The sequence below is a fragment of the Dendropsophus ebraccatus genome, chromosome 14 (assembly GCF_027789765.1).
Source record: "Dendropsophus ebraccatus isolate aDenEbr1 chromosome 14, aDenEbr1.pat, whole genome shotgun sequence".
In the NCBI taxonomy this organism is placed as follows: Eukaryota; Metazoa; Chordata; class Amphibia; order Anura; family Hylidae; genus Dendropsophus; species Dendropsophus ebraccatus.
Window position 1 is genome coordinate 31,143,206 of NC_091467.1, and position 25,517 is coordinate 31,168,722.

The 25,517-nt window shown below is 45.0% G+C and overlaps 1 protein-coding gene across 3 annotated transcripts in view; it reads right to left on the reverse strand.

Moving 5' to 3' along the window:
• Positions 1–25,517, reverse strand: part of LOC138773087 (myosin light chain kinase, smooth muscle-like) — a 52,569-nt gene that overhangs the window by 12,846 nt on the left and 14,206 nt on the right. The window contains exons 1-10 of one of the 3 annotated variants that reach the window (XM_069954038.1): positions 23,730–23,843; positions 23,478–23,600; positions 22,182–22,304; positions 16,851–16,973; positions 13,971–14,102; positions 10,419–10,454; positions 9,046–9,173; positions 7,963–8,116; positions 1,100–1,405; positions 472–574 (exon numbers count right to left, since the gene is read on the reverse strand). In XM_069954038.1, coding sequence (XP_069810139.1) covers positions 472–574; positions 1,100–1,405; positions 7,963–8,116; positions 9,046–9,173; positions 10,419–10,454; positions 13,971–14,102; positions 16,851–16,973; positions 22,182–22,304; positions 23,478–23,589 — 1,217 coding nt within the window. In that variant the 5' untranslated portion in view covers positions 23,590–23,600; positions 23,730–23,843. Of the gene's footprint in view, positions 1–471; positions 575–1,099; positions 1,406–7,962; positions 8,117–9,045; positions 9,174–10,418; positions 10,455–13,970; positions 14,103–16,850; positions 16,974–22,181; positions 22,305–23,477; positions 23,601–23,729; positions 23,844–25,517 lie in introns of those variants that run through there. The other 2 variants (XM_069954036.1, XM_069954037.1) reach the window with 2 other exon arrangements.

Consider the following 25,517-nt stretch of genomic DNA (forward strand, 5'->3'; position numbering starts at 1 on the left):
TATTTTTACCTGCTCATGACTGCAGACTCTCCCGACTCCTGGCTAGTCACATGATGGTACATTATAAAAGTTTATTGAGAACTAGGATCTGCCCTGCAGCTCTGCTGCCTCACACAAGGAGACCTGACTCCATCTCTTGCATGCTGCCACAGGAGCAGACAGGGAGGATGAGTCCGGTAAGACAGGTACCATTGTGTCAGGGACCAGCAATCAGCTGTGGTGTGGTGAAGGAGCCTGTGGCCTCACCTGGAATAGGGGCCTGGTCACAACTGCAACCCCTATAGCTACTCCACTGGAGTGCTCCCATGGCCTTTATAACACTGGTGTCTTATGGGGGAAGATGAATATTTGGTTTTCTCAACTCTCAATATTGATTAAGATTACAACTTCTGCCCCCAAACAGAGATATCTATAAAAAAAAAAGCCATATCCATAACACATGTAAAAACCATTCTTCCATTCTTCACTTACATTCCCAACTTTTCCAGCTTAACATATAGATCATCCAGCCGATTGGTGGTGTTTATGGTGACTTCTGTGTATTCAACAGGTTCCTCGCACTCAGGGTCTCCATCTGTGAAGAAATGGAGATTATTGTCACAATGTGCCTGTCATATTAAATTCACATACGCCTGATGAAGAGGAGGGTGGCCTCCTCAAAACACGTAGCTAAATGCAAATAAAGAACTTTTTTCACCAGAACATTGAGTCAGTGTCCGGTAACATTGAGGAAACACAGTGATCCAGACATCAGACTCCTGGTCCAGATGGACGGTACCAGGAAAGCCACCACTTTTTCTTTGTTGTAAATTCACATACAGCAGACAACTTAGAAAATAATGGCTGTCCTATTCATGTAGGATGGGTTTCAAAAATCTATCCACATGCTGTTTAAATAATAGAGGAAAATCTATTCACATTGCTGTATAAAACTATACTATTCCAACGTATGAACAGATTTTCAGTATGAACAGATTTTTAGGAACTATCTGCCATGTGTTCTCTTGGGCCTGTTAAACTCAAACATTGCTTTTTACAAGTGGATAATAGTAAATGTTAGCCTTGGTACAGCAAAATGTGCTATGTGTTATTTCCTCACCTATAGTAGAAGCCATGATAACAGCGTCAGACTCCGCTCCAGCCTCACTTATACCATACGCATTGGCAGCACTCACTCGAAATTGGTATCGTTCTCCTGCCACCAGCCCTTCCTTTACATGATAAGAAGTGCTTGTACAGGTGTCTGTCAGTAGCCTCCAATTGTCTTGTCCAACCTGCTTTACTTCTATACTGTATCTCAAAACTGCACTACCGCCATCATAGCACGGCCCCGACCAAGAGAGGGTGAGAGAGGACTGCTGTAAGGCTGAGATGACGGGCTTCCCTGATGGTGAAGATGGACGATCTGCATGGAAAGAATAAAGTTTAACTCAACTAAGTGAAATGAGAAACAGAAAACAGTGTCCACCATGGATGAGACAAGTCAAGAATAGGTTGAGATCTCACCTTTGGCAAACAATCTCATGGGTATGTTTCCTGACTCTCCTCTGATGGCAAATTTCAAAGGAAAGTCAGGAGGTCCCTCATACAAATCAGATGGGTTGGCTGGTACTGAACAATTGTTGGGTAATTGGCCAGATTATGTACACACAATCTCTCTCCACAGAAACCAATGAGAGTACAGGATACAACCAGGTGTACTCACTATATTCCCATCATTCCCAGTCCTTGTGAATGGTACCATTTGAAACAGAACTGAACTCCAGACAAGAATAAGAATTTGGGGACCAATGTTCTTTGCAATGGTGGGTGTCCCAAATGAGACTGTATTCGGGGCACATGGTTAGTTTGGACATGCAGCTTTGCTCTTTACTCACAGTCTTGCTGCAATCTCCATTCAATAGCACTAGATGGGCTTCTTAAACTTCTAACAGAGCCCCTCTAGTGCAACTGTGCAGAGATAACAGAGAGCCAAGTAGTGAAGTGCACAGCCACGTGCTTCCACCCAATCAAGACTTTTGTCCTAGTAAATGACAGGTACACTTTAAAAAATGTATAAAAAGAAGTTGGCAGAGACTTGAGTTTTCAACAGTTATAGAAAGATATACAAACACATACATAAATTCCATATACAGTAACAACCAGCACCAAAAAATGGGAGGGTGATGGTTGGTATCTTGTTCAATTAATCTCATGCATGGTTCCCAAAGTCCAAGAAATTCCTTGCTATTTACTCCCACAATGGTGATAACCCCTCTGGATCTATTCAGCTACTGCTGGAAGGCAAGTATCTCTCCAGTATCTAGAGATGACTGCTCTTTCTCCAGAAAGGTAATGTCCTGGAAAACCCTTCTTACCTCCATAATGGCTAACAGAGAGCCTTGAAGCCATTCTGTCAGGTGGCAGGTATACTGCAACCACTTACCTTCCCAGGTACTAAAAAGACTGCAAAAAAGCACAGAGACCCGAAACACAAGGTTGGTAACTTTTTCTCTCCACAAGCTCCACAAGCCAAAGATGTTTTCCGTAATGGAAACAGATATCTCACTTCCCCAGAAACCTGTAAAATTGAGGGCTTCCAGCAGTAACCGCTCCCAAAAGCAAATTATAGATGAACGACAGGGTGTGAACTGTAATATGAAAGACTCTAAAAGGTGCTGGAGAGGACACAAAGTTTGTCCTTCTGCCAGCAGATCCAATAAATGAGAAAAGCTAATCATATGCTATCCAGGAGATTGGGACTGCAGGATTAGAAGACTGGATAGAGTGGAGGGACAGAAAGGGAAGCCCTTCAAGATCCGATGGAGTCTAGGATCCTCATCTGCTTCCCACAGCTATCAGAAGACATCCCTAGTGGAGAGAGAGGTTATGGACTAAAGACTTTAGGAGGGTCATTCTTCTTGGTCATTGTTTTGAAATTTACCCACATTACCAAAGTGTCCCATTGCCCAGTACTCCACAAGAGACTAGAAGCTACTGAAGGGAACAGGAATGAGGGCTCTCTCAATGCCCACCCATTGTTTTGTATTATAATAAAAATCTGAACCAGTACTGGGACATTGTCATGAATCCGAAGGTCAAGAAGTCCAGCCCCCATTTGGTAGGATCTTGCTTTTCCAACTCTTTAGCAGTTGGACTTGGATTTCGGTCATTTATTTTTGTAGTGCCCCAGCACCCAATGGTACTGAGTATTAAATTTACAGGGTTTTCTACAAGAAGTGTCTTATTACTTTTTGGCCAGAAGAGAGCACTATTTCTTTCTACAGCGAGCACACTGAAGTCTGCTAAGGGCGATAATTGTTTTGAAGCACTTGTAAGTGTGTGAGAGGAAGATTACCAGCCACCTGCCTGTCTCTGGGCCTATCAGAAACCTTTCTAGCAACTTCTTTTCAGATTCTACCCTATCAGACGATGGATTACCACATAGTCTCCTCCACCAATGGAAAACTAGTCCTGTTCCTTAGATATAAATCGGGTGAGCAGGACTTTGTTGGTAAGTCCCTGAGCAGACTAACACACAATGACAGAGTTCCTGAGGGAGTCCTTCCGAGGGCCTGGCCCTGTGGCCAGGTACCTGTGTACTAAACATTGCAGCTTTATTTTTTGTACCTGCCGGCTGAACCTTCTAAGCGTGTGACTGCCTGTTCATGTAGCTGGGTATTCTCTCTCTCACAAGTATCGCAAGTCCTTTCAGCTGACACAAGGACAACACTGAAGCAGCTAGAGAAATGCTGTTTGCAGATGTACTCCATTGACTGCTGCCCGGTCTCCTCATGTAATCTTGAGATATTAGCTCCACCTGGTCGTACAACCCTGGGGCTCGTACTACTGGATCTGGCCCTCTGATTTCTACAGCTTTAGACGTAAAGTCATAGCCGTGAGTATATGTTTTTCTCTTTTTCTCTAGTCAAGGTTGAAGGAAGAAACCTCATAGAGTGCAGTGGGTGTCTGGACAGGCCTCCTTCTGGTAGTCCCCCTAGCTGTAACCTTAAGTCTCCTTCACCTATTCAAGTAACCATGAGAGACTTTCCAAACTCTTAAGTATTCTTGCCTTATTCAGCCTTATCTGCTTAAACAGTTCTTCTACAAAACCTACAAAAAGGGAAACTCTGGTAAATACTTGTTAGGCAGGAAACACACTATGCAAACTGAGTCTTAAACTGCACTGTATCTTTACCAAAGCTGAAAATAAAAGTTCCACATGCAGTGGTGCCGTAATATCCGCCCTTGCAAGCAACAACTATAACCCCTGGGGTACCACATTTTGATTTTTCTACAGTCATTCATGCAGGATCTCTCTAATCAATGGGAATATAGGATTTATGAAGCATTCTCTCAAAAATGTGTGTCACTTATTTCACTGTAGTTGAAAAGTGCCCTTAAAAAAAAACTAAAAGCAGGTTAGAAGCCTCTAACCTGCTGTTATGTTCTAATAGCGCCAAGAAGTTGAGGATAAAGGTAATTTCCTTACTTCACTGACTCCGTCTGTACAGGCAAGGTTGCTGAATCAGATTCATAAATCACTAGGCACTCCCTATTAATGGAGAGGATACCATCAGGGCAAAAAGTTTTGCAGTAAGTCATTATTGAGCCTCCATTACCATGTATAAACCTGAGTAATGGAGCGTTTACACAGACAGATTATCTGACAGATTTTTTAAGCCAAAGCCAAGAACAGACTATAAACAGAGAACAGGTCGTATAGGAAAGACTATGGGTCCTATTCCATGGGCCGAGGAGGGCCCGATCAACGATGTAAACGAGCGGCGATCTGCTAGATCACCACTCGTTTACTGGGCCTATTCCACGGCCCGATGATCGTTGAGTGAGGGCTGCAAGGATATCGTTAGCGATGTCCTTGCAGCCCTTGCAGCATCATACATTACCTGTCAGGTCTTCTCGGCGCTGTCTTCATCCCCGGGTCCCGCGCTCTCTATGTTCAGAATGGCCGGTCAGCTGACAGACCACACTTAGCCAATCACAGGCCGCGGCGATCCCGGCCTGTGATTGGCTGAGCGCTCCGTCAGCTGACCGGCCATTCTGAAGATAGAGCGTGCGGGACCCGGGTATGAAGACAGCGCCGAGAAGACCTGACAGGTAATGTATGATGCTGCAGCCTGTCAAATCGTCGGTCGCCCGCCGCGCACTGCTATTCAACCGTAGCGATGCGCAGTGGGGAAATGATGATTTTAGGTCTGGCCCTAAATGAACGATCAGCCGATGACACGATCATCGGCTGATCGTTCTCTCTATTTCACCAAACAATAATAGGCCGAATCGGGCCAAATGGGGCCGATCCGGCCGATTATCGTTACTGTGAAATAGGGCCCTAAGATGTCTCCTCTTTTTTTTAAATCCATTCCTGGCTTTGGCTTAACAAAATCTGTCACATAATTCTGTCTGTGTAAACAAACCATACGTGGCATGTCTAAGCAAGAAGAGATAGGGCCATAATTGGACCAGAAAGTAGAACCAATAATGGTAAAAGGTTGCCAGGACAAACCATGGTGGACATATCTCTACTGGTGTTTAGAGGACCTGTCAAACTGTTCAGGTTTGATAATGTTCTTCAAACCCAAATGCTCGGTATTTGATTTCCTGTGGTTGCTAGAAGCTGGAGTCAACCCTAGGGCTGCCATGAAAACATGGATACAGCCTATCCGTGTTTTCCAGGACTCCCTAGGGCTACATACAATTTGTGCAGCAGTGGGCATTCAAGTGCCGAGTATTTGGGTTCAGAAAGTTGTGTAAACCAAAACAGGTTGAAAGGTTGGCTGGACACAAATCTCCACTACAGTGTGACTGATGTACTGAGGAAAATAGATGCAATCCTTTTCTAGTGGATGGATGGTTCTCTGAACGTCTATCCACTAATCTAGCATGGGGTTGGTGGGGCTGCAATAATTGAAGTCATTAGAAGTAGGGACATACTGTAGATTAGATTAAAGCCGCCCTCATTTATTACTATCATGTTAGCAAAATCTGCATGTTTTTGTAGGAATGTTCTACAGGTTCGTATCGGAGTTGAGTTAGGGACATAATAGTTCACATATAGAAACTTTTATACTGTTGTGTCACTCCTCAGTTGCCTGGCAATATATACACAGTACATACTGCTTGTTTTGTGTATTACCTAAATAAGAAATGAGGTAATATATCACCACCTCCACACATTCCTCCAGGTTGTTGTGTGTCAGCCGTGTGCAGAGGTGGAGACATCAAAGCAAATGGTGGTGGTGAGATAGTCACAGGCTGATAACATACAGAACACGGCTAAATGTCTGCATTGTATCAACCATCAGGGCTGCAGGGTTCCCTCCCAAAAGCCATAACCCTCACCTCCTCCCCCATAACATACTAGGTGTAGCTCATGTTTTGGTCCCACAAGTTATTTTTCCAAGACACTATGTCACATCATGTTTTGTACGACATATATAATTTTTTTTTTTTAGAAAACAATTCTAACCAAAGCTAAAGAAGAGAAGAAAACATTTGATTCCTTTATATTTAACTCATTACTGTCACTTAAGCATTTGCCACAGACATGTAAAAAGTTCTAATCGTGTACCGTTGTATAAGATTATTCTATTTTTACTTTTGTTATTCTGTGTATGTCCATGTATTTGTGTAAATATGTGACATTATGGGAATTATTTCTACATTTCAGCTACTGTATGTGGCTGCTTGTCTATTTCTAGTCTATGTTAACTATAAAAACCCAATAAAAATTTTGAGCTTTTTTTTGTTGTTGTTCAGTCAGTCAGGGTCTCAGTGCTTAGGGCCCTATTCCACCAGACGAATATCGTTCGCATAATCGTTAACGATTAACGATCTGAAACTAACGCTATTGCGAAAGACCTGAAAACGTTCACTCATTTCCAAATACGATCATTACTTATGATCGTATTTGCAATAGTTTTTCCTTCGCCATTTCGTTCGTATCTACTGTGGACGATCGTATCTACTTGCGAACGATTTGCAAACGTTTTGCGAACGAGCAACGATAAATAGAGGTCAAGGTCTTATAAAGCGATCAACGATTTCTCGTTCGGTCGTTAATCGTTAACTGCATTTCAACCGAACGATTAGCGTTTAGATTCGAACGATTTAACGATAATCTGAACGATAATCGTTCGGTGGAATAGGGCCCTTACACCACCATTGTACAGGACACAGGCTCCTAAGTCTATGAAGCCAGTCTCCTGCAAGAAGTCAGATCAAGCACTAAATATGAACTGGGGGTACCAGATTTGGTCTTCTCTCTGCTGACTTTGCCCAGATTACTTAACCTGGTGTGTCCTATGACAGCAACGCTTTAAGGACTTACCCGAATTCCAGACATTATTTACTTAGTGGTTGTGGTGATGGTGGGGGGGGGGGGCAGTTTGAGTAGTGATGTATTTAAGTAGTTCCTGCTATCCTTTAGGGATAACTTGGCTTGTTGGCAGCTTCTAGTACATTGAGCATCTTGATCACATGCCCTGTTAGCCCACTGCTTTACCTCTGCCAAAAGCTGCCAATACACCTAAAGGCTCCTATTACCTGTACCGACTCGCTGGACAGTTGTTGGTTTGACTGACAGCCATATCCTCATGAACGCTAGTAACAGGGATGCAACTTGCTGCCAGATCATACTGTGCCTCTGCCCTTGTATTACGGGCAATACATGTTGGTGTGGCTGCAAAGAGAGGTTTACAACACTCATACCATTATTTACTAGTTTCGCCTTTTAGAGAAAACCACAAGAAAATTAGAATGCATCTCATCTCCAGGAATGCACTCCATGTCTGTAAGTTGGAAAGGCTCTCTCTTATATACAGTACATGACCCTTCCAGACCCCTGACTGGAACATCAAAAGGTTAGGAGGTAAAGTCTAAGTTATCTTTACATAGCAGGATATTGACAAAGATATGGGCACACCAAGGGGCAGGGTCTTCCGACATTGCCCACAGCATACTCACCCACAACCGCAAGGCTGATGTGATGCTGTATGCTCCCGGTCTGGTCTTGCACACACAACGTGTAGCTGCCGCTGTCCTTCTCGCACACTTGCCGAATCAGCAGGAAGCTCTGAGTCTCCGATGTCCGTACAGAAATTCGAGGGTCATCGCCAACCTCAAAAATATGAACAGAATTATAAGAGTAAGAGACAAAAGACCGTGCAGAATTATCTATGAGCTTCTCTAATCTAGCTATACCCAATGTCCTGTATGTATGTGAGAGAGGAAGGCAGATTAACACTTCACCCCGGTGTCATTTCCCGTGTAGTGCTCTTCACTATTTATATGTAGAGAACATATACTGTATAAGGCAGCATATTATCCTTCATTATATGACATCAATAGCCAGCCCAATTTTCATAGACAATGCATGTGATTTAGAATTCTGTTTTAAACTGAAAATTTATAATTTTAGATATAAATATGGAAAAGCATTTGATGTGGTTAGTGGTTGTATGATAGTAACAAATAAAAGTTCTGAGTCATCCCAAGGACAACAAAACTATATTCTATGGTCTGTATTGTTCAGCTTGAAATATTGCAAGCTGCACTACCAGACACAGCCTGAAGACAATGGTGGCATCATTTCTAAGAATGACAAAGTATTTCTAAAGTAATATAACCCTTGAGTGCCAGTGCAAATAAAAACACCAAATGGCCACTCGGCATAGACAGCACTATATGGTCTATGCTAGGTGGCCGTTTCCTGTGGGAATTGGTCAGCGGATGTTGTGAAATTGATGACAGTGGGAGGCCAAGGAACCAGCTATAGGCAAGTCTGCAGCACTAATATGCCCCAGCAGCATAAATTACTAGCTTGTGATGGACAACCACTTTAATATCTCTATCCCATACCCCCCTGTTGACCGAAGCCCAGAGTGTCTAAAACACATAAGAAATATACAAGGCATTATAATCCAGTTTTTCTGGATACATTCTGGCCAAATTGGGCAAGTAAATCTTCCCTAATGTGTCTCTATTGAGCTCAAGAAGTTACAGTATCCTCTCACACAGACCTATGGTCACACATTCAGTTTTCTGTACCGGTTTCTTGTTCCGCACCCAGGAAGCAGCCAGTGGGGGTGTTCCTTGGATTGAACAGCGCAGCTCTGCTTGCTCCCCTTTCTTTACTTCTATATGGGAGACTCCATCCAGGATCTTCAGACTATCCCCTGTAAAGATATGGTTATTTAACTACTTTTTGATATGTATGGTATAGTTTTTGTTCTACATTTAGAATTATTAGGATATGAGAGGAAGGAAGAATTAGACAAACTTTTTGACTCAAACACTTGGAGACTGGGCTAGATTCCCCCACTCCCCCTCCCCTCACACTCTGCAAGGCTGATCTGCGACTACTAACCCTATTAAGGCCCTATTACATGAAACAATTATCGGCAGTTATGGCCAATAATTGCCTCGTGTAAAAGAAGACAACAATCAGCCGACATGAACGATGTCGGCTGATCGTTGTCTTTCAACATGTTGAAAGACAAATGACTAAGATAACAATGACCACTGCTATGGGCTGCCCGGACAATCCAGCAATCACCTGGGCAGCCCCCCCCCTCCAGCTCCCTACGCCCCCCCCCGGCTCTTACCCACCCGCTACCGATGCGTGTAATAGTGTCGGCAGCGAACGGGGAACGTGAAGCAAGTGACCGCCGACAGCGCTTGTTTGCTCACCTGCATCACCCCGTGTAATAGGGGCTTTACACAGGCGTGTTATCAGCTAAACAGAATAATATTGCCCTGTGTACAGGAAGACTTGAGATTTTTAAATAGAAGTATATTACAAATCTATATAAAACTTTCTACCACCAGTTGAAAGCAAAAGAAAATTCATTGGAGTACCTTCATTTAAACAAGTACAGATCTACTGGATCAGCATGCTTATTGGCAGGGGCGGATTAACTTTACCATAGGCCCCGGGCTGTTCACCAAGCCTGGGTCCCCCCACCCCACTAACTATCGTGGCACTAGCCTGGTGTCCATAGTACAGGATAGATAATGTCATGATGTCCTGATTTGTGCAAAATTGGCATAAAAAAACTGTGATTTTTGCAAATCATGGCAGAAGTGTAGCCAGGAGACAGTACACCACTGAAAGTATAAGTCTTTTTGGGGGGTCATGGGCCCCCCAGGAGCTCAGGGCCCCGGGCTGCCGCCCGAAACGCCCCTATTATAATCCACTACTGCTTATTGGGCAGAAGTCTACATCCCTAAGACCCAGCAGCTCTAGCAGCAACCTGGTACCAGACAATCACATGATCGCCAGGACAGGATATCATATGGCTGCCTGCTGTTCTGTGTATACAGCGATTGGGAGGGCATGGATGGTGATAAATCATCTCTGCCTTTTGTCTGGAAAGTCTAGATCATTATAATGGTAAATTTAAAAGGAAATGGGAACTTACCAGATCTGTGAGGTTTCCTCTTTGGAGATACTGGTTCTAAAAACACACAAACCATAAACCATAATTCAAATTAAAAAAAGCACTTAGTACAAGTAAACAGCATAAATATTATGCAAAAGTAAACAGATAGAGACTAAAAGAATACGTGATCCAACCTATGTCTACCACTACAGGCAGGTTTTGCCCATACAATTCCGATAAATGTTAGAACTGTTTGGGTTCCATGTTGATTACAAGGTAAAGCAACATCCCCATGGTGCCCCCATATGAGAACAACTAACATGATTCCCATAACTCATATTCTGGAGCAGCCTGTCTGCAATACCAGTAGCCCTGACATTGGGTACATTAGTCTAGACTTTGTATACAAGCAAAATAGATTGGAATATGTGTTAGGCAAATAGCCATACTTTACATGGAGACGGTCAATAAATAAAAAAAAAACAAAAAAAAACTTTTCCATGTCACTGCTGGGATCCCAACCATCAGTAGAACTAGACAGGAGAAGCTTGCAGGATCCCATTTTGCTCCCCTGTTCTCAGTTATCTTAGTTTAGTCCTTAGAAGTATCTCTGGATGAGGGTACATTGAAAGTAAAAATTCCCAAAATGCAATGGAGATATTGCAACTTAAGACCCTATTCCATCAACAGATCTGACGACAGATTATATGCCAAAGATTTGAAGCAAAACTCAGGAACAAACTATAATCAGATATCAGGTCATAAAGGAAAGACTGAGATTTCTCCTCTTTTCAAATCCACTCCTGGGTTTGGTTTTAAATCTTTGGCAGATAATCTGTCGTCAGATCTGTTCAGAAATGGAACCTGTGCATAGAGAGCGACACAAGGTTTTCCGGTTGTTTGGAAAAGAAAATATATGATTGGATGGCCTTAGTGAAAATAAAGTGGTCACAGTGTTAAGCGCACTGGTGCAGTTGCTTTGGACCCGGGGGAAGTATTGTAGGCCCTAACCAAGCCCAGTGAATGTAAAGTGTGTGGCAAAGCCTATAGTGCATTCAGTCCTCTAAAAAGGGATCAGGCTATAGTTAAAGGGACCAAGTCTGGGTGGTCTGTGTCCTATCATTTGTACCCAATTCTAAAGGGGTATTCCGGGGAAAATTAACTACAGGATAGGGAAACGATTTCTGTATTGGACCCCAGTCGGCTATGTTATAAATAGAGCCCCAGGTCAGCACGTGACCCATGGCTCTATTCATTCGTCAGAAAGAGCCGAGTACACCGGAATACCCCTTTAAGGTCACATGATCAAACCATACAAGAATGCAAGCCTTTAGACAGTAAAGGCATACAACATGGTAGCATCTGGATCATCCCCACTACAATCGCTCTAATGTACAATCCAGGAAAAATAACAGAAAACTCAATGAAGACTCCATGTTACCTGTGTAACTAAATACAGTGTTAGCAGATAACGTATATGAGCAGGTAACTCTTCTTCATAGGAGCAAAGAAAAAGTTGTATTTTTGCTGTATGTTAATAAGAGAGCAGGTCATTTACTGTACAAACAAATCTGTCACCGCAGTCAAAGTGCAAAAAGTTCAAAGTCTAAAGAAGAGAACAGGCTTGTCAGAATAGGTCAGGGACTAGCGGGGAGGGGCGGCCTGTGGAATGTACGGCATACAGAACGCAGAGCTCGGAAATCTGTGATGGCAAAGGATCAGGCGGTGTGCCACCATATAATCTAAGTTATCAGGAGTCACATAACATTATGTATTAGTCTGTATCTACTGACGCCATGCTATTAAAAGTGAAGAAATAAGTCAAACAGCCCTGTGATACACAGAAGCCTCCGCAGGAGATAAAACCATCTTTACTAAAGGCCGTAGTACACGTAGCGATTATGGTATGATCGCTTTTACGTCGTTATATGGTCACTAATCGTTCCTCAGGACAGCCCTCCTAACATGTTTTATCGACGAACGACTTATTACACAAACAAATATGCGAACGATCGGCGATAATTTTTCAACATGATGAAAGACCAAAATGAATGACTTTTCATTTGTCGTTTCATTGTTTGGTGTTATTACACGGACAGATAGTGGTTCATTTCAATTGTTTTAGCGAATTTTTAAATGATTATCGTGCCGTGTAATAGGGCCCCAAGTCTGTCATGTCCATTGAACTGTTAATTATCATTTATATTTTAATGAAATTATTTTGCAGACTGCTGGCCTGGCCCAACCCTTGCCGGTTCAGTGTCTATAATATGTTCTGCAGTTTGGCATTATAGGTAGTGTAATGTATACACTAGAAAACTTCCAAGATCATGTAGTAGAGAGCATTGGTTAAATAGCAGCTCATCTAAGGTTGGCATAGATTTACAAAAAAAGAAAAAAAAACAGTTTCCCCCAAAACAAGATTTTTCACAACTTTTGATCTGTCATGTCCAAAATAGATACATTACAAAAGGGGTTATAAATATCTTAGGTGGTATTGACCAAATAGACAGTGGGATAACCAATATGTTGTGCTTCTTGGTCAACTGGAGTGTAGAGATGAGCGAACCGGGTTCGGGTTCGAGTCCATCCGAACCCGAACGTTCGGCATTTGATTAGTGGGGGCTGCTGAACTTGGATAAAGCTCTAAGGTTGTCTGGAAAGCATGGATACAGCCAATGACTATATCCATGTTTTCCACATAGCCTTAGGGCTATATCCAACTTCAGCAGCCACCGCTAATCAAATGCCGAAAGTTCGGGTTCGGATGGACTCCAGCATGCTCGAGGTTCGCTCATCTCTACTGGAGTGTCAACACTGCCTGGTGTTGACAGAAGCCAGTAGTATGCAGCAGAATTATAAATGCTCAAGATCAGTACAAGAAAAGAAAAAAGGAACTTGTCCAGTTTTAAGTGTACCACCTTAGATATACTTATTTCTGTTAGCATGAACCTGAAGGTTATGATCCATCCCATCTATTGTTGTGATTAAACTGTAATATATCATCTAAGGCCACATCCCACAGTCAGTATCTTGTGTACTAGGGAATTTCTCAGTATTGGGCTTACATATGTATAACAATTACAGCACGCTGAAAAAAAAAAGAGGCCTATCTTGTAGTGGGAAGAGAATATGACATCATTGTATTACTACATGAGATGTGTTTATTGTTCCTCATCAGGGTGTGATGCCATGAAATAATATAATTAACTCCCATAAAAATATTCCGTAATTAAATGAAAACATATTAATCACACAACTCACATGGGCGACGGACAGCCCGGGGAAGAACCAATGTTTATTATTGATACAACTGAATGTAGATATGAAATGTGGGAATGGTGTACGAATACCCAGCAGACAGGGTGCCAACCCTCAATGCCGTGTCTAAAGTAGTAGTCTCCGACCTGAGACTCTCTGGGTGTTGCTATAATCCAAGTCTAGTATGCCCTGAGAGCTGTAGACTGGAGTTAAGCTTCTCTCCACCATTCACTGTGCATATACCCCATCCTCATACACTTTACGGTTCATAGTGATAGTATAGTAAACCCTTTCCTTATTTATACAGTATAGTTTACTATAAGATCTTACCTTTAGATGGACTACCAATGGGCTCAGGGCTGAAGGAGACGGAGCGAGAATGATCAAGACTGCTCTTTTTGTTAGGGGACTCAAGTGCAGTAGAAGACGCTCTTTTTCCTTCACGTTCCCTGTTCTCCCAAACTAAGAGAAGCAATGGGAAAGTCAGATAACACTGCATCTGGGACAAGCAATAAAAAAAAAAAACTTGTTTTGCCACTGTAAATAGTAAAATCCAGCATCGCTGTTATACGTCTTTTAGGTTTCACTTTTTTTGTGCATAGTACAGACAAATCTACTATTGTTGTTGCTGTTGACAGATCTGTCATTTTTAAACTCGGTTTATTAAAGGAATTCACTGGTGACACATGAAAGCGTCACTCGAACAGCAAATAAAATGATGCAGAAACAGTGTAATAATAAATTACATGCAACATAAAGAATAATCGAACTTTACGGTCCAACATGGACCTATAACCAGTTACAGAAAGAAAACAAACATATAAAAGTCTGATTACATCCTCACTTCGTGATCCGCAGTTACTGTAAGCGGAGAATTGCTCCACAATCCCCAAACCTTTCCGAATTTCTTCGGGCATTTCCTATGAGCAAATACTACTCTCTCGTACTCCACCACTCTATTCACCAGGGATATCCATGTCCTAGTCCTAGGAGGCCGTCTATCTATCCACCGTAAAGCTATAGTCTTGCGGGCCAAGAAAAGTGATTCTCTAACACAAATACGGGTATGATGGGGCCAGGTCTCCTCATCCAACAGCCCAAGAAGGCAGATTGCAGGGTCTAACGGGACCGGCATCTGGATTACTTCCGATAGGAGTTCCACCACCCCCCTCCAGAAATCGCAGATACGGGGACAAGCCCAAACCATGTGCCAGAAATCTGCAGGTAGGTGAGAACATTTAGGACAGGAGGGTTCAGGTATTCTACCCATTTTGCATAATCTAACCGGTGTGAGGTAACACTGATGTATGAAGTAGAGTTGTGTCATTTTATTATTCACTGCAGGGGAGACATGTAAATGGGATTCTAACAATTCCTCACAGTCTTCTTCGGTGAGGGAGGGGATATATGTCTTCCATAGCTCCACAGAGGGGAGAGGGTGGTTATGGGCCTTGGAGCGGATGAGGTGGCTGTATAGAGAGGAGACCAAGCCCCCTGGACCCTGGGATCTTATAATACCTATGAGTGGGTAGGAGGATATACAGGCTCTAGGTGTAGCGAATTGGGCGTTCAACGCGTGTCTGAGTTGTAAAAAGCGATAGAACTGAGAGTGTGGAATATCATACTTATCTCGTAGGTGGTCGAAGGAGACAATTGTGTCATCTATGAAAACATCTGCTAGGACATTAACTCCTAGTCTCGCCCAAAACTGGTAATCGGGCAGATCATGTAAGTGTGTGAATAATGGGTTTTGCCAAAGTCTAGACTCGGCCGGAATGTCCACATACTTCAGGGTCGCCTTGGCAAGGGACCATACCTTCCGGGCTGTCCTATGGACAGGAAGGTAACACGCTCTTGGGAGGACGTCAACCGTGAGAAGCGACCATAGGGAGGGAAGGGGGTAGGAATCAAGGAGCATCACTTCGGGGGAGGTGGGAGGATCAACTTGGGTCCACTGGTCCAAGTACTTGAGCTGACCTGCAAGGTAGTACAATGAGATATCTGGCAGGCCCATACCAGCCAAATCCTTCGGCCTTTGGAGCTTAGCCAGTTGGAGTTTAGAGCGAGAGGAGCCCCAAATAAAGGAGATTATAGCAGAGTTGAGAGATTTAAAGAAAAGTTGGGGTAGAGGGACAAACACATGTTGAAGAACGTAGAGGCATTTAGGAAGGGTAACCAGTTTCACTAGATTGATTCGCCCTGCAACAGAGAGAGGCAGCGAACCCCAGGTCCGGAATTTTTCCCTGAAGTGTGTCAATAATGGGTCCACATTCAGGGTCATGGTTTCCAGGGACGTTTTACAGATGTGTATACCAAGGTACTTAAATGTGTGCACCACCTTCAGCCCAGCCACCGTTGTCCCCGCCAGAGCTGCCCTATCCGGGCTAAAATACATTATGGCGGATTTGGACCAATTAATAGTCAGGCCGGAATAACGACCATAATCATTTATAATAGACATCGCTCTTGGTAAAGATTTATCTGGATCTGATAATGTGAGCAAAAGGTCGTCAGCATAAAGGCTGACTCTCTCCTCACCTAGGGAATGTGGGATTCCAGAGAGATCCCCGTCTCTACGGAGCAAGGTTGCCAGGGGTTCTATGGCAAGTATGAATAGTAAGGGAGACAGGGGACACCCCTGTCTCGTACCTCGCCCCAGGCAGAAGGACGGAGAAAGCAGGCCATTCAGTGCAATGGATGCCTTGGGGTGGTGATATAGTATGGAGATCCAGGAAATAAAGGTGCTACCGAATCTAAACCTCCGCAGCACCGCCAATAAGAATGGCCACTCAACTGAGTCGAAGGCCTTGGCCGCGTCCAGCGAGGCCAAGGCCCAGTCCTGCCCGAGGGAGCACCCAAGCTGTGCGATTATTTGTGCCCGGCGCAGGTTATCAGAAGTGCTTCTGCCTGGCACAAAACCTGATTGGTCGCCGTGGATAAGGTATGGGATAATTTTATTGAGACGGAGCGCCAGCACTTTTGTAAGCAGCTTGTAGTCGGAGTTGACCAACGAGATCGGGCGATATGAGCCACAATCGAGTGGATCTTTGTCCGGCTTCAAGATGAGCACAATATTGGCTTCATAACAAGATTCTGGGAGTTTGCCTTGCTCCAGAGATATGTTCAGGACTTTTAGGAGGGTGGGCAGAAGGTGGTCAGCATATTGAGCATACACTTCTACAGGTATTGCGTCCGGACCTGAGGCCTTACCCCTCGCCGTTGCCTCCAATGCCTCCTGTAGTTCCTCCAACGTGATGGGAGCGTCCAGTTGCGTCCTAGTCTCCTCCGTGAGTTCAGGTAACGGAATACCAGCAAGAAACTGGACAACGTCCTCTATAGGGGGAACAAGATGAGAGGTATAAAGGTCAGAATAGAAGGAGACAAATCTTTGCAGTATATCAGTGCTGGAGGACAGAAGCTCGCCCCGGGCGGATCTAATTTTTAGTACTGTTGGAGAGGCATTATTACTATGGATCAGTTGGGCAAGAAGGCTACTCGACTGGTTACCCAGCTCAAAGTATTTTTGAGAAAGGAAAAACATTCTCCGTTTAGTTTTATCATGTAGATGTGACATATATGCTCGGCCTGCCTGCAGCCACTCGGTTCTGTTGCTGTCAGTGGGTTGGGCCACAAACCTCTCCTCCCTGCGTCTGCAGAGGGAGGCCAAATCGTCCTCCTGTCTGGCTGTCTCTCGCTTGATGTAAGAGATGGAGGATTGCAGGCATCCCCTAAGATACGCCTTCAGGGAATCCCAGTATGCTGAGTGATTGTCATCAAGTCTGTTATCAGCCAGGAACAACTGTAACTGATCAGGTATTCTATCATTTTCCTGCATGAGAGACAGCCAGAAAGGATGTACTTTACGTGGGCCCCGATTTGTTAGGCGTGGCAGGATGTTAAATTCTGCTAGCAGTGGCGAATGATCCGAGATGCCTCTCGGTAAATGAGAGATGGAAATCAGTACCGAATTAATGGCCGGATTCCCAAACATATAGTCTATTCTTGACAAGGAATTCCTACCAGGTGTGTGACAGGTAAACTCAGTTGTGTGGGGATGCCTATTTCGCCACAGGTCTATCCAGCCAAGCTCATCAGTTAGCATTTGGAATGAGGAAGGAGAGGGGGAGGGCAGGGGGGGGGGAGGGGGGGATGGTGTAACTTGTCACGGTTGACGTCCCATAGCATATTAAAGTCCCCCATGCACAGGAGTAAAGATTGAGGGAACTCTGCAGCAAATTGGGCAGCTTCATGTAAGAGCTGCAGATTAGCAGGGGGGGGTAGGTACAGCGCGAGTATCACCACTGGCTGTGTCTCCAACCAGCCCTGAACAAACAGGGCCCTGCCGTCAGGATCTTTAACCACTCTGCCCGGCTCCCATCTAACTGATTTATGAATCAGCAGAGAGACACCTCTAGAATGAGAGGTATGAGTAGAGTGAGCTGTCCACTGGATCCACGGTTTAGAGAGACATCCAGTAGTAGTGGGGGTTAGATGTGTCTCCTGGAGACATATGACTTGGGGATTGTGGTTACGTATATAGGCGAAAGTGAGGGATCGTTTCTGAGGGGATCCTAGTCCCCTTACATTAAGTGAGAAGACACGAAAAGACATAAGTACAGGAACTTAAACAGGGTAACAGCACAAAACAAACAAACGAACACACAAACTATTAACAGGCGCAGAGCAAGTGCGCGTGGCACAGGGGTTTTACGGGGGAGTCTGTGATAAAGGTGGTAATCACAGACTGAAGTAAAGATAATCCGAGAGCCCTCGGCACCTCCGCTTCCCACCATATGCAATCTAAATATGGTAACTAAAATATCGGTTGCAATAAGGTACTCAGTCGGTGTTGTAACCGCAAACACATAACACTGGGATGGCACATAAGATTGTGAACACTTGCATTCGTCAGTGTGCATTCAAATACAGTCATTCAGACCAGTAGAAACCGTAACACATAGGCTAAGGGGCAGAGGCAAATCACCCTTCTCCCGAAGGAGGGGGGGAGAAAAAAGAAAAAGGGGGGGGGGGGCAGCTGGTAGTAGGGCATAGTCACTGCGAAGTTAGCGTCTCTGCTGAGGTGGTCTATCACGGTGCTGTATCCAATCCTCTGCCTCCGCCGGAGTGTTGAAGAAGTACGTTCTCTCTTGATGAACAACTCTGAGCCTTGCCGGGTAAGCCATGGAATAGGGCAAGTTCAAGTCCCGTAGTTTAGACTTCACCGAGGAAAACGATGCCCTGGTTTTCTGAAGCGATGCCGAGAAGTCTGGAAACAGTAGCACCGTTGAGTTTTGGTACTCTATCTTGCCGTGCAAGCGTGCAGCCCGTCTCGATCACGGCTACTCAGGAGGCGCGCCAAGAATGGGCGAGGTGGGGCTCCAGGGACCGGCGGCTTAGCCGGAACGCGGTGGGCACGCTCGATGGCGTATGCAGGAGACAGGTTAGCAGTAGGTAGGTGTTCTCGAAGCCAATGTTCAATAAAGGTGCATGGGTCATTTCCCTCCGCTCTCTCAGGCAGCCCCAGTATGCGTAAGTTGTTACGGCGCAGCCTATTCTCTAGGTCGTCTGCACGTTGCGCCCATCCTGAAGCCGCCCTCTCCAGCGCCGTGAGCTTAGCAGGTATAGGAGTGGCATCATCTTCTAGCTGGGAGATGCGTACCTCAGTGTCCCTAACTCGGTCCCGCAGTGTGTGGAGATCATGTCTCAGCAGGCCCACATCAATCTTAACCTCCTCGATTTTACCTGTGAGTGAGGTAGTCGCGGTCTGTATGGCCTCCAGCAGCTGGGCAGAGACTTGTGCAAGTGTTGGCTCAGCGGCCTCTCGGCCCGGGGCCTGTATCAGCTCGTCGTCTCTGGAGTCGCGTGGCGTCTCGGCGCCATGTTGGCCGGTCTGGCGGCTGAACTCCTTCAGCGTGGACTGACGAGAGCGGGTACTTGCAGTCATATTTGCAGTCTGGCGTGCCGGTGATGTATCGGGAATGGGATACCGAGTAGGATTATTAGAATATGCAGGATTTCGGCAGGATGGAGGTGGATAGCGGAGGTCTCAGACGGAGCTCAGCTCAGACGCGTCCGCTCATGCCGGAAGTTGGCCACGCCCCCAGATCTGTCATTTTTATTGTTTCTATGAGTCAACCCATGATGTCCTGTAAATTCACACTAATACCAAGGTCACACAAGGTATTCTCGAAGTCAACACAAATATTTCAATTTTGTTTGTCAATTAACGAGCTGGGATGTAACTACATTAAAAAGGTATGCTAGAATAAGATCCGTCAGGAGCAACCACCCTGCCTGATGACTGTATCCAAACACCAAATATTCTTTTAGTCTTTATTGCATCCAGAAAATAAGAAACTGAAATGAAGACAGCAACAAGAGTAATCAAAACCCGTCTGCATACATGCTAGATTTTACATTTGCAGATTAAATAGCCAAACTCAAGGCTGTTCTACACAGGACGGTTATTGAATGAGCTGTCCAATTGTTGCGCTATATTAAAGGCCTAACAGTCTGCCGATGACCATATAAAGGTGAGCCATATAAAGTGTTATACTTTACCCACGTGGATTCGACATGCCAGCCAGACAGCTGCCCCCACCCCAACGCACGTTTCGGTAAGCAACCTTTTTCAAGGGGTGAAAAAGGTTGCTTACCGAAACGTGCGTTGGGGTGGGGGCAGCTGTCTGGCTGGCATATCGAATCCACTTGGGTAAAGTATAACACTTTATATGGTCACCTTGTGATAGAGCTGGTTTAGGGTCTCTTTTATGGTATTATACCATTGATTTCTAGTCTTTTTCCCTCATCTCTATATTGCCTGACAGCAGCACCCCTCATTTGTATGTTTTCTGTTGTTTTTAATGTATTTTCTCAGTCGCAGTTCACTGTTTGTTATGACTTTTTCTAAATGTATGTGCCTTTTTATGAAATAAAGAATTTTTGTATGTTGACTACTCAAGGAGGTTCAGTTGTCTCTGTATAGGTATATACCATAAAATCATTAGTTGTTAGCAATACATCAACCCATGTAAAAATGGAATGTACTGGTGACAAAAATGGAAGCGAAGTGCCGCACATCCAGATCCAGTGAACGTTTATTCCTCGTAAGTAGTGTTGAGCGGAGAGGCTGAGCTGTTCAAGTCCGGCATCATTCTCCAAACCTGAATGCTCTGCATTTGACTCCCTGCAGCTGCAGAGGTTAGATGCCGCCCTAGAGAGTCCTGGAAAACATGGATACAGCCCATGGCTGCATCCAACCTCTGCAGCCACGCGGAGTCATGCTGAGCATTGCAGAACCTGAAAAGTTCGGCCTCTCTAGTCAACACTACTAGTGATACTTTGGGTTTTTTGATAACCAGCTGGAGTGCCGGGAGTAAGACCCTCAACAGTCAGAGGATAGGCTATCATTTTTTAAGGCTGGATAAGCCCCATTTAAAGGGACTCTGTACCCACAATCTGCCCACCCCAAACCGCTTGTATCTTCAGATAGCTGCTTTTAATCCAAGATCTGTCCTGGGGTCCGTCCGGCAGGTGATGCAGTTATTGTCCTAAAAAACAACTTTTAAACTTGCAGCCCTGTGCCAAACTGGCGTGGTCTGGAGTGTCTGTGCATTAGGCTGGCACAACTTCTCTGTCCCTCCTCCCCACCCTCTTCATCATTAGGAATGCTCCAGGCAGGTATTCTCCTATTCATCAGCTGTGAGAACACGGCACATGGGCTGGATCATTATGTCACCTGTGCAGTGTTCACTGCAGAGGAATAGGAAAAATCCTGCCAGTGGCATTCCTAATGATGAAGAAGGTGGGGAGGAGGGACGGAGGGGTGGTGCAAGGTTAGGGCACAGATACTCTAGGCCACGGCAGTTTGACACAGGGCTGTAAGCTTAAAAGTTGTTTTTAGCACAATAACTGCATCCCCTGCCGAACAGATCCCAGGACAGATCTTGGATTAAAAGCAGCTATCCAAAGGTACAAGTGGTTGGGGGGGTCAAATTGTGGGTACAGAGTCGCTTTAACACCAATACTAGAGATGAGCGAATCGCAGATGTAAACAAAGCAAAGCGCTTTGTTTGATCAGCAATTTGCTCATCAAGACGCTGGCCTGTCAGAGCTGCTCCGCTCCCTGCCGCTCCTCCCAGGATGCCGGGAAAAGCTGGATCCAAAGCTGGGAAACGTCCCCCAGAGCAGGAGAGGTTTTCCATGAGGATTTTCCTGTCTGCGCTGCTCCCCTTTCTATGAGATTGTTCCCACTGAGATAATGAATATTAGATTGGGGTCAGGAACGGAGAGTGAATAGCGACAATCACTGTACAGTGCTGCAGAATAGGTTAGCACTGTATAAGCAACATCTTTTCGCAGGTACTTGGTTTCAGTTCTCTAAAAGTGAAAGATGTATGGAGAGTCGATTACCCTATAAATCCAGATATCAAGCTATTATTAGGTTTATGACAGATAAAGTGGTTTATCGTAAACCTTAGGAATGATTATTGTAGACATACAAGTTCTGAACAGAAAGAAACCGCAGATATAAAACATTACCGTTTGAAGTTGTAGCTTTAACCCTTTCGATCTCCGGGATGGTAATAGGAGTATGGCAGTTTTCTGCTTGACATGCTTTTTTCACAGTGGGGAGTGGTCCATCTCTGACCATTCGCCTGGTAGCTGAAAGAGATCATACAAGATCAATCCAAGAACTTCAGAGAGTTAAAGGGGTTGTCCAGCGAAAAAACAAATTTCTTTCAAATCAACTGGTGTCAGAAAGTTATATAGATTTGTAATTTCCTTCTTTTTAAAAATCTCAAGTCTTCCCATACTTATAAGCTACTATATATCCTGCAGAAAGTTGTGTTTATTTACATTCAGAAACAGTGCTCTCTGCTGACATCTCTGGCAGAGTCAGGAACTGTCCAGAGCAGGAGAGGTTTTCCCATGGGGATTTGCTGCTGGTCTGGACAGTTCCTGACTCGGCCAGAGGTGTCAGCAGAGAGCACTGTTTCTGAATGTAAATAAACAACACTTCTGCAGGATTACTTATAAGGAACACTTATAAGTATGGGAAGACTGGAGATTTTTTAAATAGAAGTAAATTACAAAATTTATATAACTTTCTGACACCAGTTGCTTTAAAAGTTTTTTTTTTGCTGGACAACCCCTTTATAAAGAGAAACAGATCGCTGATCTCAGGGAGACCAGCCAGACTATAACACTGCCAGCTGCCGGTTAAAGCGCTCAATGCAGTGAAATTCTAGATGCATTGCTCCCTGGGAAACATGAATATGCAAAAGAATAGCCCGTGGAGGCTTATTTAAGAGTCTCGAAACACAGGACTAGCCAGATATCCCTCCGGGAAGGACCCAGTCAAGGGGTGGCTCCTGTAAGGAAACCACCAAAACCACCATATTAAGTGGCCCTATAAGTCAATGTAATGACAAGGACAAAACCAAGACCAGGTAACCATCCACATACAGCTGTTTCGGGGTGTTGCCCCTCATCAGTGTGGAGCAGGACTCTGGCTAGGTGGGAGCAATGCCTAGTAGAGCCATAAGAGAAACAGATCGCTGATCTCAGGGAGACCATCCAAAGATAACACTGCTGGCTGACGGTTAAAGTGCTAAATGCAGTGAAATCCTAGGTGCATTGCCCCCTGGGAAGCAGGGACTTGGTTTCAGTTCTCTAAAAATGAAAGATGTCTTGGGAGTCCATCATCCTATAAATCCAGATATCAAGCTATTATTAGGTTTATGACAGATGAAGTGGCTTATTGTAAACCTTAGGAATGATTATTGTAGACATACAAGTTCTGAACAGAAAGAAACGGCCGACATAAAACATTACCTTTTGAAGTTGTAGCTTTAACCCTTTCGATCTCCGGTGCGATAATAGGAGTATGGCAGTTTTCTGCTTGACATGCTTCTTTCACAGTGGGGAGTGGTCCATCTCTGACCATTCGCCTGATAGCTGAAAGAGATCATACAAGATCAATCCGAGAACTTCAGAGAGTTAAGTGCTGCGCTCCCAGTCCAGTATAGGGGTTGGCTGAGCGCAAATATGTATGTCCCCTTGTAGGCTTGTATATCTATAACTAACCTGTATGCCCTGAGGGAAGGAAATTCTTAAGGTGGGGTGTTATAGGGATGAGGAAGGAAAGCAAATATTTATACAGTATAGGTGACTAGAGAGGGACACAAGCTGCCGGTGAGGTCACTGCAGCAATAACAATAAGAAACCGTATGAGGTTCCTTTTTACGTTCCGACAGTCATTGCAAAATAGGAACATAGTGCAAAGTCCCCGTTACAATAAAACTAAATCCTGCCAAAAGCTCTGCTCTTCCTGAACGTATCTTTCCCCGAGCTGTTATGAGCAATATCACTGTAGTCAAGTCGGAAACCTGTTACTTTCCTGCATGATTTAAAGAAGCTCCCTGCTTTACAATGCTATTTTCTAGAAGGATTGGCTGTAATCTGAAAGGGAACCTTGCAGTATTTGTTTAATTCGCCAGCACCATCACCACAGGGAGAATGATGGATTAGCTGGAGCCCAATAGAGAAGGGTAATATAGTGGTGTGACTATGGGGGTCTAGCAGATCGGCGCTCGTTTACATCGTTGATCGGGCCCTGCTCGGCCCGTGGAATAGGACCCTTAGTGGACGCAGTTGCAACCAGGCTTATAAACCAGACCCACCTTATCACACAGACTTCAGGCTATATTACACCAAATGATTAATGGCTGTACTGGGCCGATTACTGGCCGTTCTGGTTGATAATCATTTGGTGTAATAGTACATGTTGAAAGACCATGATCATGCACAATGTCGGCTGATCGTGGTCTTTCAACATGTTGAAACAGCCCAATCAGTGCAGCAATGGGCAGCCGCTCATTGCTTTGAATAATAGCAGCAGCAGACCGCAGCTGACTTCAATAGGCAGCCTAGATGATCTAAAGGCCCTATTCCATGGAACAATTATAGGCCGTATTCGGCCGATAATCGTCCCGTGGAATAGAAGGCAACGATCAGCTGACATTGTTCATGACGGCTGATTGTTGCAGTCATTTGTTTTTCAACATGTTGAAAAACAAGTGACTCATTTAGCAGCGATCTGCTGCCGTCGCTCCGTGGAATAGAGCGGCAGCAGCAGAAGCTGCTATATGCTATGGGCTGCCCAGATGATCTAGCGATCACCCGGGCAGCCCCCCCCGGACTGCCGACATGTGGAATAGCGGTGGAAGTGAGCGGGGAACGAGGAGCAAACAAGTGCTGACAGTGCTCGTTTGCTCCTCCAGTCAGCCCGTGGAACAGGGCCTTAAAGAGGACCTGTCACCCCCCCGTGTCGGGTGACAGGCTCCCGACACCCAGCTTGATCCCCTTATACTGACCTCATCCCGCCGAGTCCCGCTTCCGGAGCTGGTCCCGGGACGGAGATATCCTGGTCAGAAGCCAGCATGCGCGCTGTGGAGATAGGTCCGGCGTCCATAGGGAATGAATGGAGCCGGACTCATCTCTGCAGCGTGCGCACGGCTCCATTCATTCTCTATGGACGCCAGACCTATATCCACAACACGCGCGCCGGTTCTGTCCAGGATATCTCCGTTCCGGGACCAGCTCCGGGAGCGGGATGAGGTCAGTATACGGGGATCTAGCTGGGGGTCGGGAGCCTGTCACCCCGGCACGGGGGGTGACAGGTCTCCTTTAAGGATCGGCCAGGCAGCCCCTCCTGCAGCTCCCTTCGCCCCACCCCCACCTGCTGTCTGTGCGTGTACTAGCACAGGCAGCGAGTGGGAAACAAGGAGGAAGCAAGTGCTGACCTGAAAGGTCAACGCTCGCTCCCCCCTCAATATCGTGCCGGTCTTTACCCTCCCCTTTAACCATTGTTCT